Below are 13,363 nucleotides of genomic sequence, written 5' to 3'. Positions count from 1 at the left end.
TCAAAGGCTTAGGGCGGCCAGGCCATCACATTCTCTGCAGAACTCAGGCTTCAAGGCCAGGGCTGACTGGCCACTCCCCACTCCCAACCCTGGGGTCCAGACCATGGGTGCTGGCCCTTGCCAGGACACTGCAAGGCATGGACATCAGGCAAATTCATTTTCATCTAAGACTTCTGTGGTTTGGACGCTCTCGTGACACCCGAGATGACTGCAGGCAGCTTGGAGATTTTCCGAAATCTGTGCTGGGAAATCAATGTTCTGGGATGCATTTTACAAGGGCTCAGAGGTGGAGGAGAGGGGGGAGGCAGCGGGAACAGCCTCATAACCCTGGATACCAAGCCGAGTACCGTAAGTAAAATGTATGAGGAGTGGAAACAGAATGGGATCTCGAGGCTGGCACAGCCTTTCCAGTGTTATTATAATAAAATAACACTAGGCTCCGTGACCTTTCTTGGATCTCAGTGCCCTTGGTGTCTCAGTAATCTTTCCATAGCATCTTTAGGCCAAAAAACACCTAATGGTTCGGTCATAATACTAATAGTCTAAAGTATTCAGAGGCCTAAACAATTTAACAATAGTTGGCACCATTTCTGAAAGACATTGCTATGTTTCTCTAGAAAATCTAAAATATCCCACAGTGCACCTGTGAGGTCACGGAGGCACCTCAAGGTTCCTCAGTGCACAGTTTGGGAACCATGGCATGGGGCATGTTGACCTCACCAGACTTGTGCTGGAGTAGCCAGTATCACTACTCAGGGAGGGAGTGGGTGCTACATCTGGGGACCCATCTTTGAACAGACCAACTTGCAACAAGAGATCAATTAGCAAGAACAAACAATGGAATGCTGTTCTGTTCTCAGTTCCAAGAGTACTTGGTTATCCATTCACTGATAGTTTCGACAACACTACGATGCTAACTGATCTTTAAGCGACCACGAAGGCAGGCTGTGTTAGAAGAGGCATTAGATGATTGACTGAGAGTCAGATGAGCAAGAGGCCTGGATATGCTGAACTGGCAAAGAGCCTCGGGTCTGAGTTCCCATCCTGCACGGACTCACTCAGGCCGACAGGCACCGTCTGCGTTGGTAAGAGTTCTGAGTACCGAGGCCGATTATAGATCTGGACCCGAGGCTACATCTTTCTAATATTAAAACCCACGTTCTGGATCCCATTTCCGCAAAACAATGCCATCCATCACACTAAACTAATGTGCTTAATTTGAATTTTATTGATTTTAAATTTTGTTTGTGTTTAATTTGAAAATGTGTTCTGGTTTTATAGCCCTAAGAGAACCATGAGCGTAAGTTGTCAGTTTAGTCTGAATTTTACATTTGTACGTACTCAAGTCGCATATTAATAACAATATTTATGTTATCACTGTGGAGGAAGGGCCACGAGATGTTTCTTTTTCTTTAAAAGGGCTCCTTAGACATTACTAGAATTTGAGAAACACAGGTCACAGCCTCTGTCCCTTTAGAATAGGAAACCCTTGCAGAGACAATCATGTACTTGAGCCCCCTCACTTCAGTGTCCTCGGGGAGGACCAGAAAGATCAGGTACCTTTCTCAAGAGCACACAGCTAATTAGCAGCAGGGCTGGGAGTAAGAGCACAGTCCCTTGGCTCTCGGGGCCGTCCTAGTGTCTTGTGGGAGCTGTAGGTATGAGCCATGCTAGATATGACAGCTATCCTGGGCCGGGAGAAAGGGCAAATTTTTACCAGCCTCCCTGACCTCGTCCTTATAGCAAACCTGTGATTCTCGCCATTCTACAGGAATGGACACTGAGTCCTAGGGAAGTTGTCACCAGGCCAATGATGCAGACCTGGCCTCTCTGTAAGGACTTTAATGCAGTGAACCTTGTATCCATTTTCCCCCAAGCCAAGATGGTCCCTTCCCCTCCTGGAGTTCACATTTGTTTCTGTAACCCAGCACCTGGCACCGTCCCTGCCTCATTAGAGATGCTTAGTAAATATTTGTTAAACCAACGAGTTCTTCCTTAACTAAAAACCAGTGTATGGAGACCCCCTTTTCCATGAAGAGCCCCAAGACTGGAGACACGGGAGGAGACAGAAGCCTCCCGAGACACCCTGGGGCTCCCTGCTGCCTTTCAGCACCCAGGACGCTGGAGACATGGAGCACAATCGTCAGCTGCAACAATGAGCCGACTGCCGCCCTCCCGACAAGCTCAGACAAAGCGCAGAGACCTTGTAGCTGAAAAGGAAGTGGAGGGGGAGCGGGGAGGTGTGAAAGCGAGGTTAGAGCAGGCTGCAGCCACGGCGTCCGGCTGCGGGGAATCAGGGTGCAGTGTCACCCCACCCTCCTCCCCCAGGAACCGTACGCCCTCCCCTGGGTGCTGTCTGGGCCTTTGTCACCTGGTCTGGGATCAGTCTGGTTGTGCAGTGAAAGAAAACGTCAGCTGCAATGAAAGACCAAATCTACAGAAAGGAAGAAAGCCACAGCGAGGAACTCCTCTCAGCTCTCAGAGTTGACTATGATTTTTTTTAGAGGAAAACTCAGTGGGCTTCCACACGGGCCCTGGTTTGGGACTGTATGCTGGGCAGGTGGAAATGAAAAAGCTAATGATATGCGCTGAGCGCCATATTCTTAGGCAAATACCTGCAGCGCTCACCTACTTCAGACAGTCCATGCGGACAGCACTGCTCAGTTACCATGCGCCTTCCCAGGGAGCCCAGGCGGCCTCGCGATCCTCCGGCACAGAGTTCTAGCTCACCACGGCAATCAGGGCTGGTGTTGGCTTGCGGGATGGAAGCTACCCCTCCTGGCTGGCCTCGCCTAAGCCCGTCACTGATTCATTCAACAAACAGAGGCTCTGAGAAGTCACACCACCCCCAAGGTCACATGGTGGGTGCAGGGCAGAGCCAGGTGAGCATTCAGGCCTCCTGACTCCCTGGCGGGTGTTCTTCTCACTTGGAAAATCACACCGGCTCCTTTCCAAGCTGACAGCCACCTCCTGACGACTGAAGGACCAGGGCGGCATGAAAAGGGAGATCTCGGGTAACCCGAGGGTCTCATCTCAGCCAGCGCTGCTTTGTCCGGGTGGACACGCTGGTAAGGCAGAGAGTAGGATAATTAAAAAAGAGAAGCAGAGGGTCTGGAATCGATTTTCTGCAAAGCGGGCCTCTCAAATGAAGAGAGTATCACCCAGTGCCCGTCCCCACCAAATTCTTTGGGGCAGTGCTCCTGGGGATCTGAGATGGGGGAAGGTGTGCTGAGGAACATAACAGGTACATGCTGACGGTACATCAAAGGGTTCAGGAGGCGCCTCTCCGTCCCCAGAGTCTGTCATGGGAAAGAATGGCTGGGAGGGCGTATCCAACTGTGCCACTTGCTCAGGGTTTTGCCTTGTGAGCTTCAGCTCCTCAGACTTGTCGGGGGATGAAAAATGAAAAGTGACATCATGAGCACAAAAGCACAGCAGACCCTGGCAGGGCTCTGAGGTCAGGGCTGTGCAAATGTCCAGAGGTACTGTCAACATAGCCTCGATCCCGGGACGGTGGACATGCCAATAGGGAACAGTGATACAGTGATGCTGGTGCTACTGCTGACATCTGAGGAGCTAACAGGTGACCCCGAACCAGAGGTGTTCCCAACAGTAATGTCCACCAGAACCCCCGAACACGCATGCACATGGACAGACCAATGGAGAGGGGCAACCTGGGCACGGCAAGGAAGGGGTGGTATGCAGAGTGGGGCTGGAGCCTCCCTCCACTGTTCCACCCCCAAATGTGCTATATCACCGGCTGACTGTCATCCTCCAGTCTTCTCTACATCCTGGTCCTCACTGAAGCCATCAGTGGCTCTCTGCAAATGCACCCCCAAATTGACCCAGTGGCACCCCACTGCGATCACCAAAACCTGGTCCAGCCACAGTCACCTCTGGCCCAGGTGACCACAGAGACCTCCTGGAGGAGTCACCTCACATGACTTGGACCCCTCTGCTCCTCACAAGATCTCAGGCCGTAAGTCAGACCCACCATTCCCTCTGCTCAGAACCTCCAGCTGCTGTGGAATGAAAACCCAAAGGTCTGACATGCAAGAAGCTGAGATGTCCCAGGCGATCGGAAAAACAAAGACACCAGATATCCAGCAATAACAAAGCCACAGTAATGAGGACAGCACGTATTGGCACCGGGATAGACAAATGGACCCATGGAAGGAATGAGAGCGTCCACAGGCAGACCATCACATACACAGTCACCTGATTTATGACAAAATCAATACCGCAGAGCAGAGGAAAGGATGGTCTTCGCGATAAATGATGTTGGGCCCATTGAATATCTGTGTGGGGGGAAAAATGTCCCTCGATCTCTACCTCACGCCATACACAAAAATCAATTCCAGACCGATCGGGTACCTAAATGTGAAAGGTCAGGGCTTTCAGAGGAAAACACGGCAGACTTCCTTCATGAGCTTGGAGGAGGCAAAGATTTCTTAAACGGGGACACAGAATTTCTAACCATGATGGGAAAAAGTGACAAAATGACAACATTAGAAGTCTCTGCTCATCAAAGAACACCATTGAGATGGCGCCATTAAGCTAATGACAAAATGGGAGAGGGACTCCAATCATATATCCACCAAAGAAGGATTCAGAATATAAAAAATTATATAAAAAGTGACTAGAAAAACTGACAAGAAAAAAATCAACAACCCAATTTTAAAGAAATGAGCAAAAGACTTGAACAGGCATTCCACAGAAGAGTGTATCCCAATGCTCATAAACATAACAAAAAAAGTCTGACTTCCTTAGCCATCAGAAAAGTACAAATTAAAACCAAAATATGACAAAGCCATTATTTATCCACCAAAATGGCTAAAAAGAGACAGACAATACCAAGTGTTGACGAGGATGAGGGGCAATCAGAATACCCAAACTGATGGTGGCGTGCAAACTGATATAACCACTTTGGGCAGTATTTACTAACACCCCATGACACAGCAATGCCACTCACTCCTGCATGGACACCCTACAGAAACTAAGCACATGGCCACCCAAAGACACACACAAGAATGTTCACAGGAACATTATTCAAAATAGGAAAAACACACACCCAGCAAACTGTCCAGATGCTCATCAGTTACAATGGACATATTTTAGGGCAGTGAAACTCCGCTGTACGATACCGTAAAGACAGATACCTGTCACTACACATTTGTCCAAACCCACAGAATGTACAATAACAAGAGAGAACCGTAACGTAAACTATGGGCTCTGGGTGATACGTCCGTGCAAGTTCATTGACTGTAACAAATGGTCCACTCTGGGGGGGAGGCTGTGTGTGGGTGGGAACAGGAGATATGTGAGAATTCTCTGTACCTTCCTCTCAATTTTGTTGTAAACCTAAAACTACTTTTAAGAAACAAACTTAAAGCAAGACAAACCCTCAGTAAAGTGGGAGAAGCAGGAACCCCTGATGAGGAAATAGGTCAGAGTGAGGAGAGGCTGCAGGAGTGAACACAGAAACTGAACTGGGACCTCACCCCTTGTCCTGGGGTGGGGGGAGTCAACGGGCCTACAACCTCACCTGAAACGCTTGTACATTTTATAAAAGGGGAAAGAAAAAAATATCTTAGTTGTGTGACTATAACTAGAAAACCAAACCAAAAACCCTTACCTAGGGCGTGCTCTGTCTCCACGGAGGCCCTGTGTTTAATTCAGTCCAGGGGTCAGCAGCATGCTGTCCCCACAAAGGGCCAGAGAGCCAATCATTTATATGCTTGAGGGTCATTTGGTCTCTGACACAACTACTCAACTCTGTTACTGTGGTGGGACGCAGCCACAGACAACATGAAAATTAAAATGAGTGATTGGATGTGATACCCTCTACCTTGGCTCTCTCGGCAGACGTGGGGGAGGGGCACCTGGGGACAGCCTCGCCCTTCTCACCCCATCCCTTACAGAATTAGGCTGAGGGTTTTTCCTCCACCACACACCCCCTTCTCCACGGCAGCTCTGGGCTGACTCTGGGGAACTGCCCAAGGCTGTTTTTTGTTTTGTTTGTTTTTTCCCCCAGAGCTCCTTCCTAAAAAGCCTGGTAAACAGAAAGTAGTCCCGTCCGTCCAGGGCAAATGACAGGCTGGACACTCAAAGCTTGTGGAAAAGTACTGCTGACAACCAGGAGTTAATCAGGCAGTGACCCCACACCTGGTGAGGGGGACTCAGCAGGCGAGCTATCCTTAGCCCTCCCTCCATGGTCATGGTCATGGTCACTGCGAGAGGAAATGAGGAGGAGAGGAGGTCAGGGACAGACAGCTGCTGTCCACAAAGCGGGGGACACATCAGGTGCACTGGGGACAGGAGATGCAAGCCCTGTAATTAAGGCCTCCAGACACCTGTTGTGAGTTGGCTCATTCACACCCTTAGCAAGTGGTTCACACTTCTGAGAAAAAAACTAACAACAAAAAAACAGGCTCAGATGAAAAGCTCTCCATCAGCTGCCTGCGGCTGACCCAGCCTGCCTAACTTGCCAGCAGCTTCCGCCTAACATCGCTGACCCTTGGGAACAGTTCTGGGGTGGGGTGGGGTAGGGTGGTCCATGTAGGATGGTTCATTCCCCAGGTCTCCAGTTTCCTTCTGGGTGCAGGAGGGGAAATGGCATCCCTCCACCCATCCTTTGCAGGGCTGCTGTGTGGTTAAAGGAGACTACACTGCACAGGAAGGGACGCAGCATAGAGCTCAGGAGAGTGAGCTCTGTAAGATGGAGCCGTCATTTTGGTTACATCTAGTAGGACAAGTCCACAAAACCTGCTTGGAAAAGTGTTCCAGACTGGTTCCCCTAAACCCTGAAATCTCCCCCTGGCTCTGACCTTTGCTGGCCACTGGCTTTGTCTGAAATCTGGTCTGTGGTTTCCAGAACCAGCTTGTCTCCCCGAGCAAGCTCACAGCGACCCCTGATGGCCACCCCTCAGAACTGCCTCAGATTCCTGGCTCACAAGCACAACAAAGCAAGGTGAGCCCCCCCTGAAGCCTTGCGTTTGGGGTTGATGCAAACTCCCAGGAGAACAATGGCAGGGAGAAGAGACACCGCATGTAATTATGCTTGGTGGACACTAATTCCCTGTCTTCTCAAAATAAATCTAAAACTCGAGATCAAAGTGCTTTTCCCTTTCCATGGCAGTCTTTTGTTCCCTGGATAACTGTCATCCAATAGACTGTGGAACCAAGTGAAACTGTCATTTCGATAGGATACTATTTCCTGATCAACACGTGCTGTTCGGAGCAGTCCCGTTCTGAGCTGGCAGTTCTTAAATTGGACTCTTTAAAGAGTGGAGACATGTAAAACAAGCAGACTCGATAGTTGAGGATCTGTACCTATTGTAGGTTGCCCTGGCCTATGTATAGCTCTCCACTGATATCCGGGGCCGCAGGAAAACTCCCTCCCAGAGTGAGACTCCATCCCACCAGGCTGTCTCCACGCAGGGGACGTGGGATCACAGCTCAGACCCTGCTACTCAGAACCCGGGGGGGTTGGCATCTTCCTGTCAACTGCGGCCAACCACATCAGCTCAGAAACCATACACCAGCGTGTGACTTACAATGGAGGGAGGGTGGGGAATTCTGAAGCAAGTCCTCTAACTGGTGCCCTATTCCTTAAACCACCGACTGAGAGCAAAGGGGTAGATTTCACACAAGGATTCTCCTCTCCAGTCTCTGAAACACAGAACTTATCTTTGCATCCACAGCTGACCTTGCAAGATGCTAACTGGCAATTCTGATACAGATGTAGCTCTTCATGCTAAAACTAGACAAACACAGATTGCATGAATGAGGCCTTGTGTGTAGAATCCTTCATATTCACCCATGTAGGTTTCCAGAACTCTCTTAGATCCCAGCCAAGTCTGGATGAGCCTGCCTGGCTGGGGCTAATGACTCTATTCTGAGGGCTGGATGGTCTCTTACACCCAGCACACACCTGGGCAGTGCCTCGGCTTAAATATTTCCCCTCATTCCCTCTCAGAAAGACACTGCATCCAGGGCTCGGTACTGGATGGCACCTAACCAACCTGAGAAACAGGACAGTGTAAGGTACCAGCAGGGGTTGTAAACTGGTGGCCTTTGGGCTGTATCTGGTCCACACAGACTTTGTCCTGCATGGTGGTTGATTTTAGAAAGTGAACGAATTACCAACACATTCCCCCTAAGAATTCAGATTACCAGTTTCTTTTTCCAGACATGGCAAGAACTGGCTGATCACACCTCTGTTTCTACATAATGTCATTGCGCCAGTCTCCACCTGGCCTGCTCCTACAGGTCCCCTCAACTGCCCCAAGAGGCCTCTGCTGGATGGCATTATTTACGTAGATGACACCCTCATTTCAAAAGGGGCTCTCCATAGACAGCCATGTAGCCCAATGGTCCCCAACCCTGGCTGGACATTAAAATCCCAATGTCTGGGCCCCACCCCTGACCAAGGAAACCCAGCTCTGGAGGTTGGGCCTGAGCAAAGGTGTGTTTCTAAGTCACCAGGTGATTCAAAAGGGCCGCCAAGGTGAAGAACTGCTGGCTTAAACCAAAGGAGGGGCTTGAGCAGCAGAAGCTCCAGAAAGATCAAGGGTGAGCTGACAGGGGATGGAGGAGACAGCCGTTTCTTGTCTCACCTCTGGAGGGGAGGCCACAGTTTCAACTCATGCTCTGGGGAGCAGTGGCTGAGACTCAGGGAGATAAATCAATGGCAGCCACAGATGACCTTTGAAAGACCACGGACGGCGCTGGCCTTCAGCGGAGCCACCGCGGCCCCAGATGCTGCCTTCCCCTGGGCTCCGGCAGGTTTCCACACTCCGCCCCTGGGACCAAACCGGTGCTGCTCACCTGAAGAGCTCGCGGATCTCCCGGCTATCGGCCTGGAAGGGGATGTTCCGCACCAGGATCTTGGAGGTCGTCTGTTTTCTGGGAACTTGCTTCTTCCGAGCAGATGTCGGGGCTGGCCTGGGTGGGGAAAGGGGGTGGGTCACTTGGGGCCAATAGCTGCTGCCTTACACCGACTCAGCCGCCCTCCCCTGAACCAATGCTCATTTACCGTCCAGTGAAGGAGCTAGGGAGCGACTGTGGACGAGGCTGAGGTCACAGGGGAGGAGGTGGTCTCCCTGGGGGGTACAGTGGACACATCCCATCCTTGGGTGTCTCCTGCCCTTCATCCAAGAGACTTAGGGGCTATCAGAAACTTAAGAAAGGAACCCTGATGAGAGAGAGGCCAATCCAGTCTCCCCTGTCTCTTTCTAGGTATAGAAAGACCCTGAACTGGCCCAAAGGTCTTGTTTGAGAGTTTTTGTCACTCACCAAAGGATCATCCAGCTTCTAGCCATGGAAAAGGACCATGGATGAGAGGAGAGACTCCCAGCCTGAGGTCTGAGCCCACTCCCATCTAACGCAGTCCTGCCTTCTGTACTCCTGCTCCCCTTGTGAAATCTCCCGCTCCAACATGGCCTCTTAGGCCTCAGTTTCCTCAACTACACAATGGGCCTAATCACGGTGCCAACCTCGTCATGTTGTGTGAGGACTTAACGAGAGAGGGCGTGTTAAACATGTGACCAGCACACATGCTTGATGCTCCAGACAACCTCCTGCCATCACGTTTTAATCCCCAGGCACAGTCACCCACTCAAGGTCACACGGCTTCTAGATTAGCACCCCAAGTGGTGGGGCTCAGATCCCAGACTCCCACGCCTACCCCACCACTCGGGGACCCCATTAGATTTCCAAGGGCTCTTGTACCGAGCCTTCTTGCTAAGGAAACTCAGAGTGGCCCAGACCCGGTGGGTGAACCACACCAGGGGTGGCCCAGCCTGGATTCTCAAGCAGCATTAAAAGACAGACAGAGTGAGCTCCCTGGCAACTAATCTGCTTGAGGACCCCAAAATGACCAAGTGGATGAAAAGCACCAGTTAATATCTTAAACCAGCCCTGGGGCTGGTACAGGCGGTCATTTCATCACCTGAGGCAGGCAGATGATGACAATAGTAATAATGGCATACACTGGGCACTGTTTGAAGCACCTTGCATATATTAGCTCATTTACGTGTAAAAACAGTTGGAGATGTCGGGTAAAACTAAAACTCTAAGGAAAAAAGCTCACTTCAGGAGGCTGGGCACTGGGTGGATTGGTCTGTCACCAGGCACCATCTTTAGCACCTCCTGAATCTCTTTCAAATTAATGGAGGCCGGTGCTGGGCACTGTTGTCCAGCTCCACGAAAAGAAGCCCCATGAAGCAAAACACTTAGGTTTTACACCTTCTTCTGGTTTGGCCACAGTGCCAGCCGACTACAGGTCTTCCTTCATGTATGTACACAGCCAAGGTGAGTGGGGCTTGCGCCTCCTACCTGCGCCCCTTTTATTCTAATGCACGTGTATTAAACATTTACTCAAAGGACCAGCCCAGCCCCAGTTCATCAGGAAAATGGTGTTGGAGTTGGCAAGTGTGACAGCACCTTAATTAGGAAGGGGAGTCAGGCGAGAGGATGATAAGAGCCATGAGATGCCCTTCAGGCGCCAGCCCCGGAGCAGAAAGAACGGACTCAGATGGAAGGAGAGAAGGTACCCGAGACTCACTTAGTGGCTCGTTCCGAAATCCTTACTTCCAGCTTGTGGTCATCCACGACGTGGCCCTAAGAGATAAGACAACATGGTGTGTTCCTCTCTTCTCTTAGAAATACTTGCCTGCACCCCTGCCCTTCCCCAGAGGTGGTTTCGGCGAAATGAGGGGACAGGAAGCCTTGGAGGGGGACTGAGTGTTCCCGGGAGGAGGGGCCAGGTGGGATCCAGGACGGAGACTGGCTTTTCCTGGAAATGGCTCCTGCTGAGCCTGGGCAGCAGCTGGTGGTCACAGAGACCCAGCCTCCACTGTCCTCAAACCACGAGTGGGCCTTGACCTTTCTGCCGCTCGAGGGGCCAAGAATTTTCCATCACTTACAAGGGTTTTCAGGCCCAGCGAGCCCCTTTGGTCTGGCTTGCAGAGTTCAGTTTGTTTGCTCTTTAAAAAAAATTCTAAATCACAGCGGAGCTGCATCTAAGCGAGGCTCTGAGGTTGGTCCCTTAAGGCACACTTGGCGTATTAGCAAAATTACCCTTGAAAATCCCTTAAATTGCCCATAAGATAGAGCACATGCAGCTTTGTACAAACAATTCTCTGTGGCAATGTGCACACACAGCAAAGGACAGGTGACACTGTGCATGGCAGAGCCCTGCAGATCCTGACTACATGGGAGAGACCGACTTCTGAGCTGGATTCAATGCCTGCCCCTTCACTGATGCTGCCTGCCTGGCCCCTGTGGCACCTGAGTTTGCAACCCCTGGTGGAGAAAGCCTTTCAAATAAAAGGCAGAGGCCCCCAAGGGCCATCGTGTCCTCATCATTCTGCCCAAACCCAACTCAGCCCTTCGTGGAGCAGCCCTGAGTCAAGGGGAAGGTCAAATTCTAAAATGATCGTATTGGCCAAGTGCCCAGTTATGGTTTCTATGACACCCAATGCTGTTCCTCTGACCAGGAAGCCCTCCTGGGACAGAGCTGGTCACCTGGACAGTTCTTACAAATAAGTGAAGCTCCCCAGGTTGGTGACCCTGTATGGCACCCATTTCCACTGCATCCAGCCCAGTTGTGCCGGGCCGAGCACACCTCTCAGAGAGGGAACAAGAGCTGGGGGATGGCAAGCAGCCTGCCTCGCCCTGGAGTGTAAACTTGGCCCTATCCGATGCTATTTCACCTTCACATGGCCTGGCCGCATGCTGCAGGCCTATGTCCCCTTTGCATGTGCACAGACACATGACATTCTGAATATGACTTAAAAGCGCCCCTGGACCCGCTGAAACCCTTCTGTGGACTCTGGGTTTAGAAGCCTGTTCTGGAGGCACCGTCATGAGCACCCAGCCTGTTCTCCGTGTCTCCCTCCTGCAGAACGAGGACAGGCAGTGACAACGGGGAGCAAGTGGGTCTACAGAAAGAAGAGGTGCATGAGAAGGCACTGATCCTTGTCCCCTGCCAAGGAACATAATAAGCTCCTGTCTTAGAGCCCCTGCCTCCGACCCTTTGCACATGCTGTTCCTACTTCCCAGGTGCCTTTCACTCAGATCTTTGCACAGCTGACTCCATCTTGTTAACTGGGCATCAGCTCAACTGTCACCTCTTCAGAGAAGCCTCCCCTGACCACATAATCTAAAGTAGTCCTTCCCCCACCACAGTGCTTGCTCTATTTCCACCAGAGCACTTCTTGAGGCCTACCACAGTGCCTAGCACACACCGGGCCCTGGATAAAGAGTTGTGTACCATAGTGACTATGGAGTACTGAGAAAGGCTCTTAATTTTTCTTGGCCCACAGTCCCCTAGACAACTGGAGAAAGCGTGGACTTCTCTGCATTCCCATTCAGTATTAGAGGGCTGACGGGACCCCTGCCCCACCGCCTGCCAAGTGACTCCGTGGCCCTCGCCTGTGAAACCCCTTTACCTGGAGCTGCTTGAGCGCTTTCTGGGCCTGCTCTGGCTTCCTGTACTCCACAAACCCAAACCCCATGGACAGCAGCGCTCCTGGGGGGGAGAGAGGTAGGAATCAGTGTGTGGCGGGTATGGGGGGGACGGGACGAAAAGTGAGCACAAGGCCGGATGCAAGGGCTCTGATGTGCCCCTGGCCCTCGGCTTCATAACCTCACTTCTTCACTCCCCCAAATATTTCACCTCCTGGCTCATCATTTTTTTCGTCACCTCGAAGAATTAGCCAAGGAGGTCATGTAACCACCACCTGAGGCCCGGGTGTCTATTAATTAGCAGATGATTGACATGATAATTAACTTCCTAATAGAACTCCGCCTCAGGGAGGGATCGGGACTAACAGGGATGACCACCTCGTGACAAGAAGCGAAGCCTCTACCTAGCAGTCCTGGCCCCCCCCATACATAATGCATGAGACGAATATATGCAGGAAAGTCCAACACACCCAGGCTCGCTCTGTGCAAGTGCTCCGACCACCCAATCCCAGTTGGTTCCTGGGTTTCAGGCAAAGTTGGGAGAGGAAGGGAAGAGGTATTATTTGAACCTATCTGGTTCCCTGGTTCTAGGTAGTGAGTAGCAAGAGGTCAGAAATTTATCAGAAACTTTGACTTTCCGACTTCAGACGTATATCACTGGGGCAGGGGAGTTGCTACGGGACACACACAGTAAGAGCTCTAACGACCTCCTGCCCTTTCAACAGAAGGCGGGATGTGTGCCTCCCCCAGCATTTCCCCCACATTTGCTGATTTTGTTCGCTCGTTTTCCCGAAGCTGGCTGAGGTTTCAGAGGCAGTACCTGCTTTGCTCTTCTTCCTGGAAACGGAGCAGCTCTTCACGGCGCCCACTCTGGAAAACACCTGGAAGAGAG

The 13,363-nt window shown here is 51.2% G+C and overlaps 1 protein-coding gene across 1 annotated transcript in view; it reads right to left on the bottom strand.

Moving 5' to 3' along the window:
- Positions 1–13,363, bottom strand: part of RBM19 (RNA binding motif protein 19) — a 74,447-nt gene that overhangs the window by 44,840 nt on the left and 16,244 nt on the right. The window contains exons 18-21 of the mRNA XM_016203102.2: positions 13,292–13,352; positions 12,456–12,535; positions 10,568–10,623; positions 8,830–8,946 (exon numbers count right to left, since the gene is read on the bottom strand). Of these exons, the coding sequence (XP_016058588.2) occupies positions 8,830–8,946; positions 10,568–10,623; positions 12,456–12,535; positions 13,292–13,352 (314 nt within the window). The remainder of the gene's footprint in view (positions 1–8,829; positions 8,947–10,567; positions 10,624–12,455; positions 12,536–13,291; positions 13,353–13,363) is intronic.

This window comes from Miniopterus natalensis, chromosome 20, assembly GCF_054644295.1.
Source record: "Miniopterus natalensis isolate mMinNat1 chromosome 20, mMinNat1.hap1, whole genome shotgun sequence".
Classification (NCBI taxonomy): Eukaryota; Metazoa; Chordata; class Mammalia; order Chiroptera; family Miniopteridae; genus Miniopterus; species Miniopterus natalensis.
This window is presented reverse-complemented; position numbering and strand designations above follow the sequence as displayed.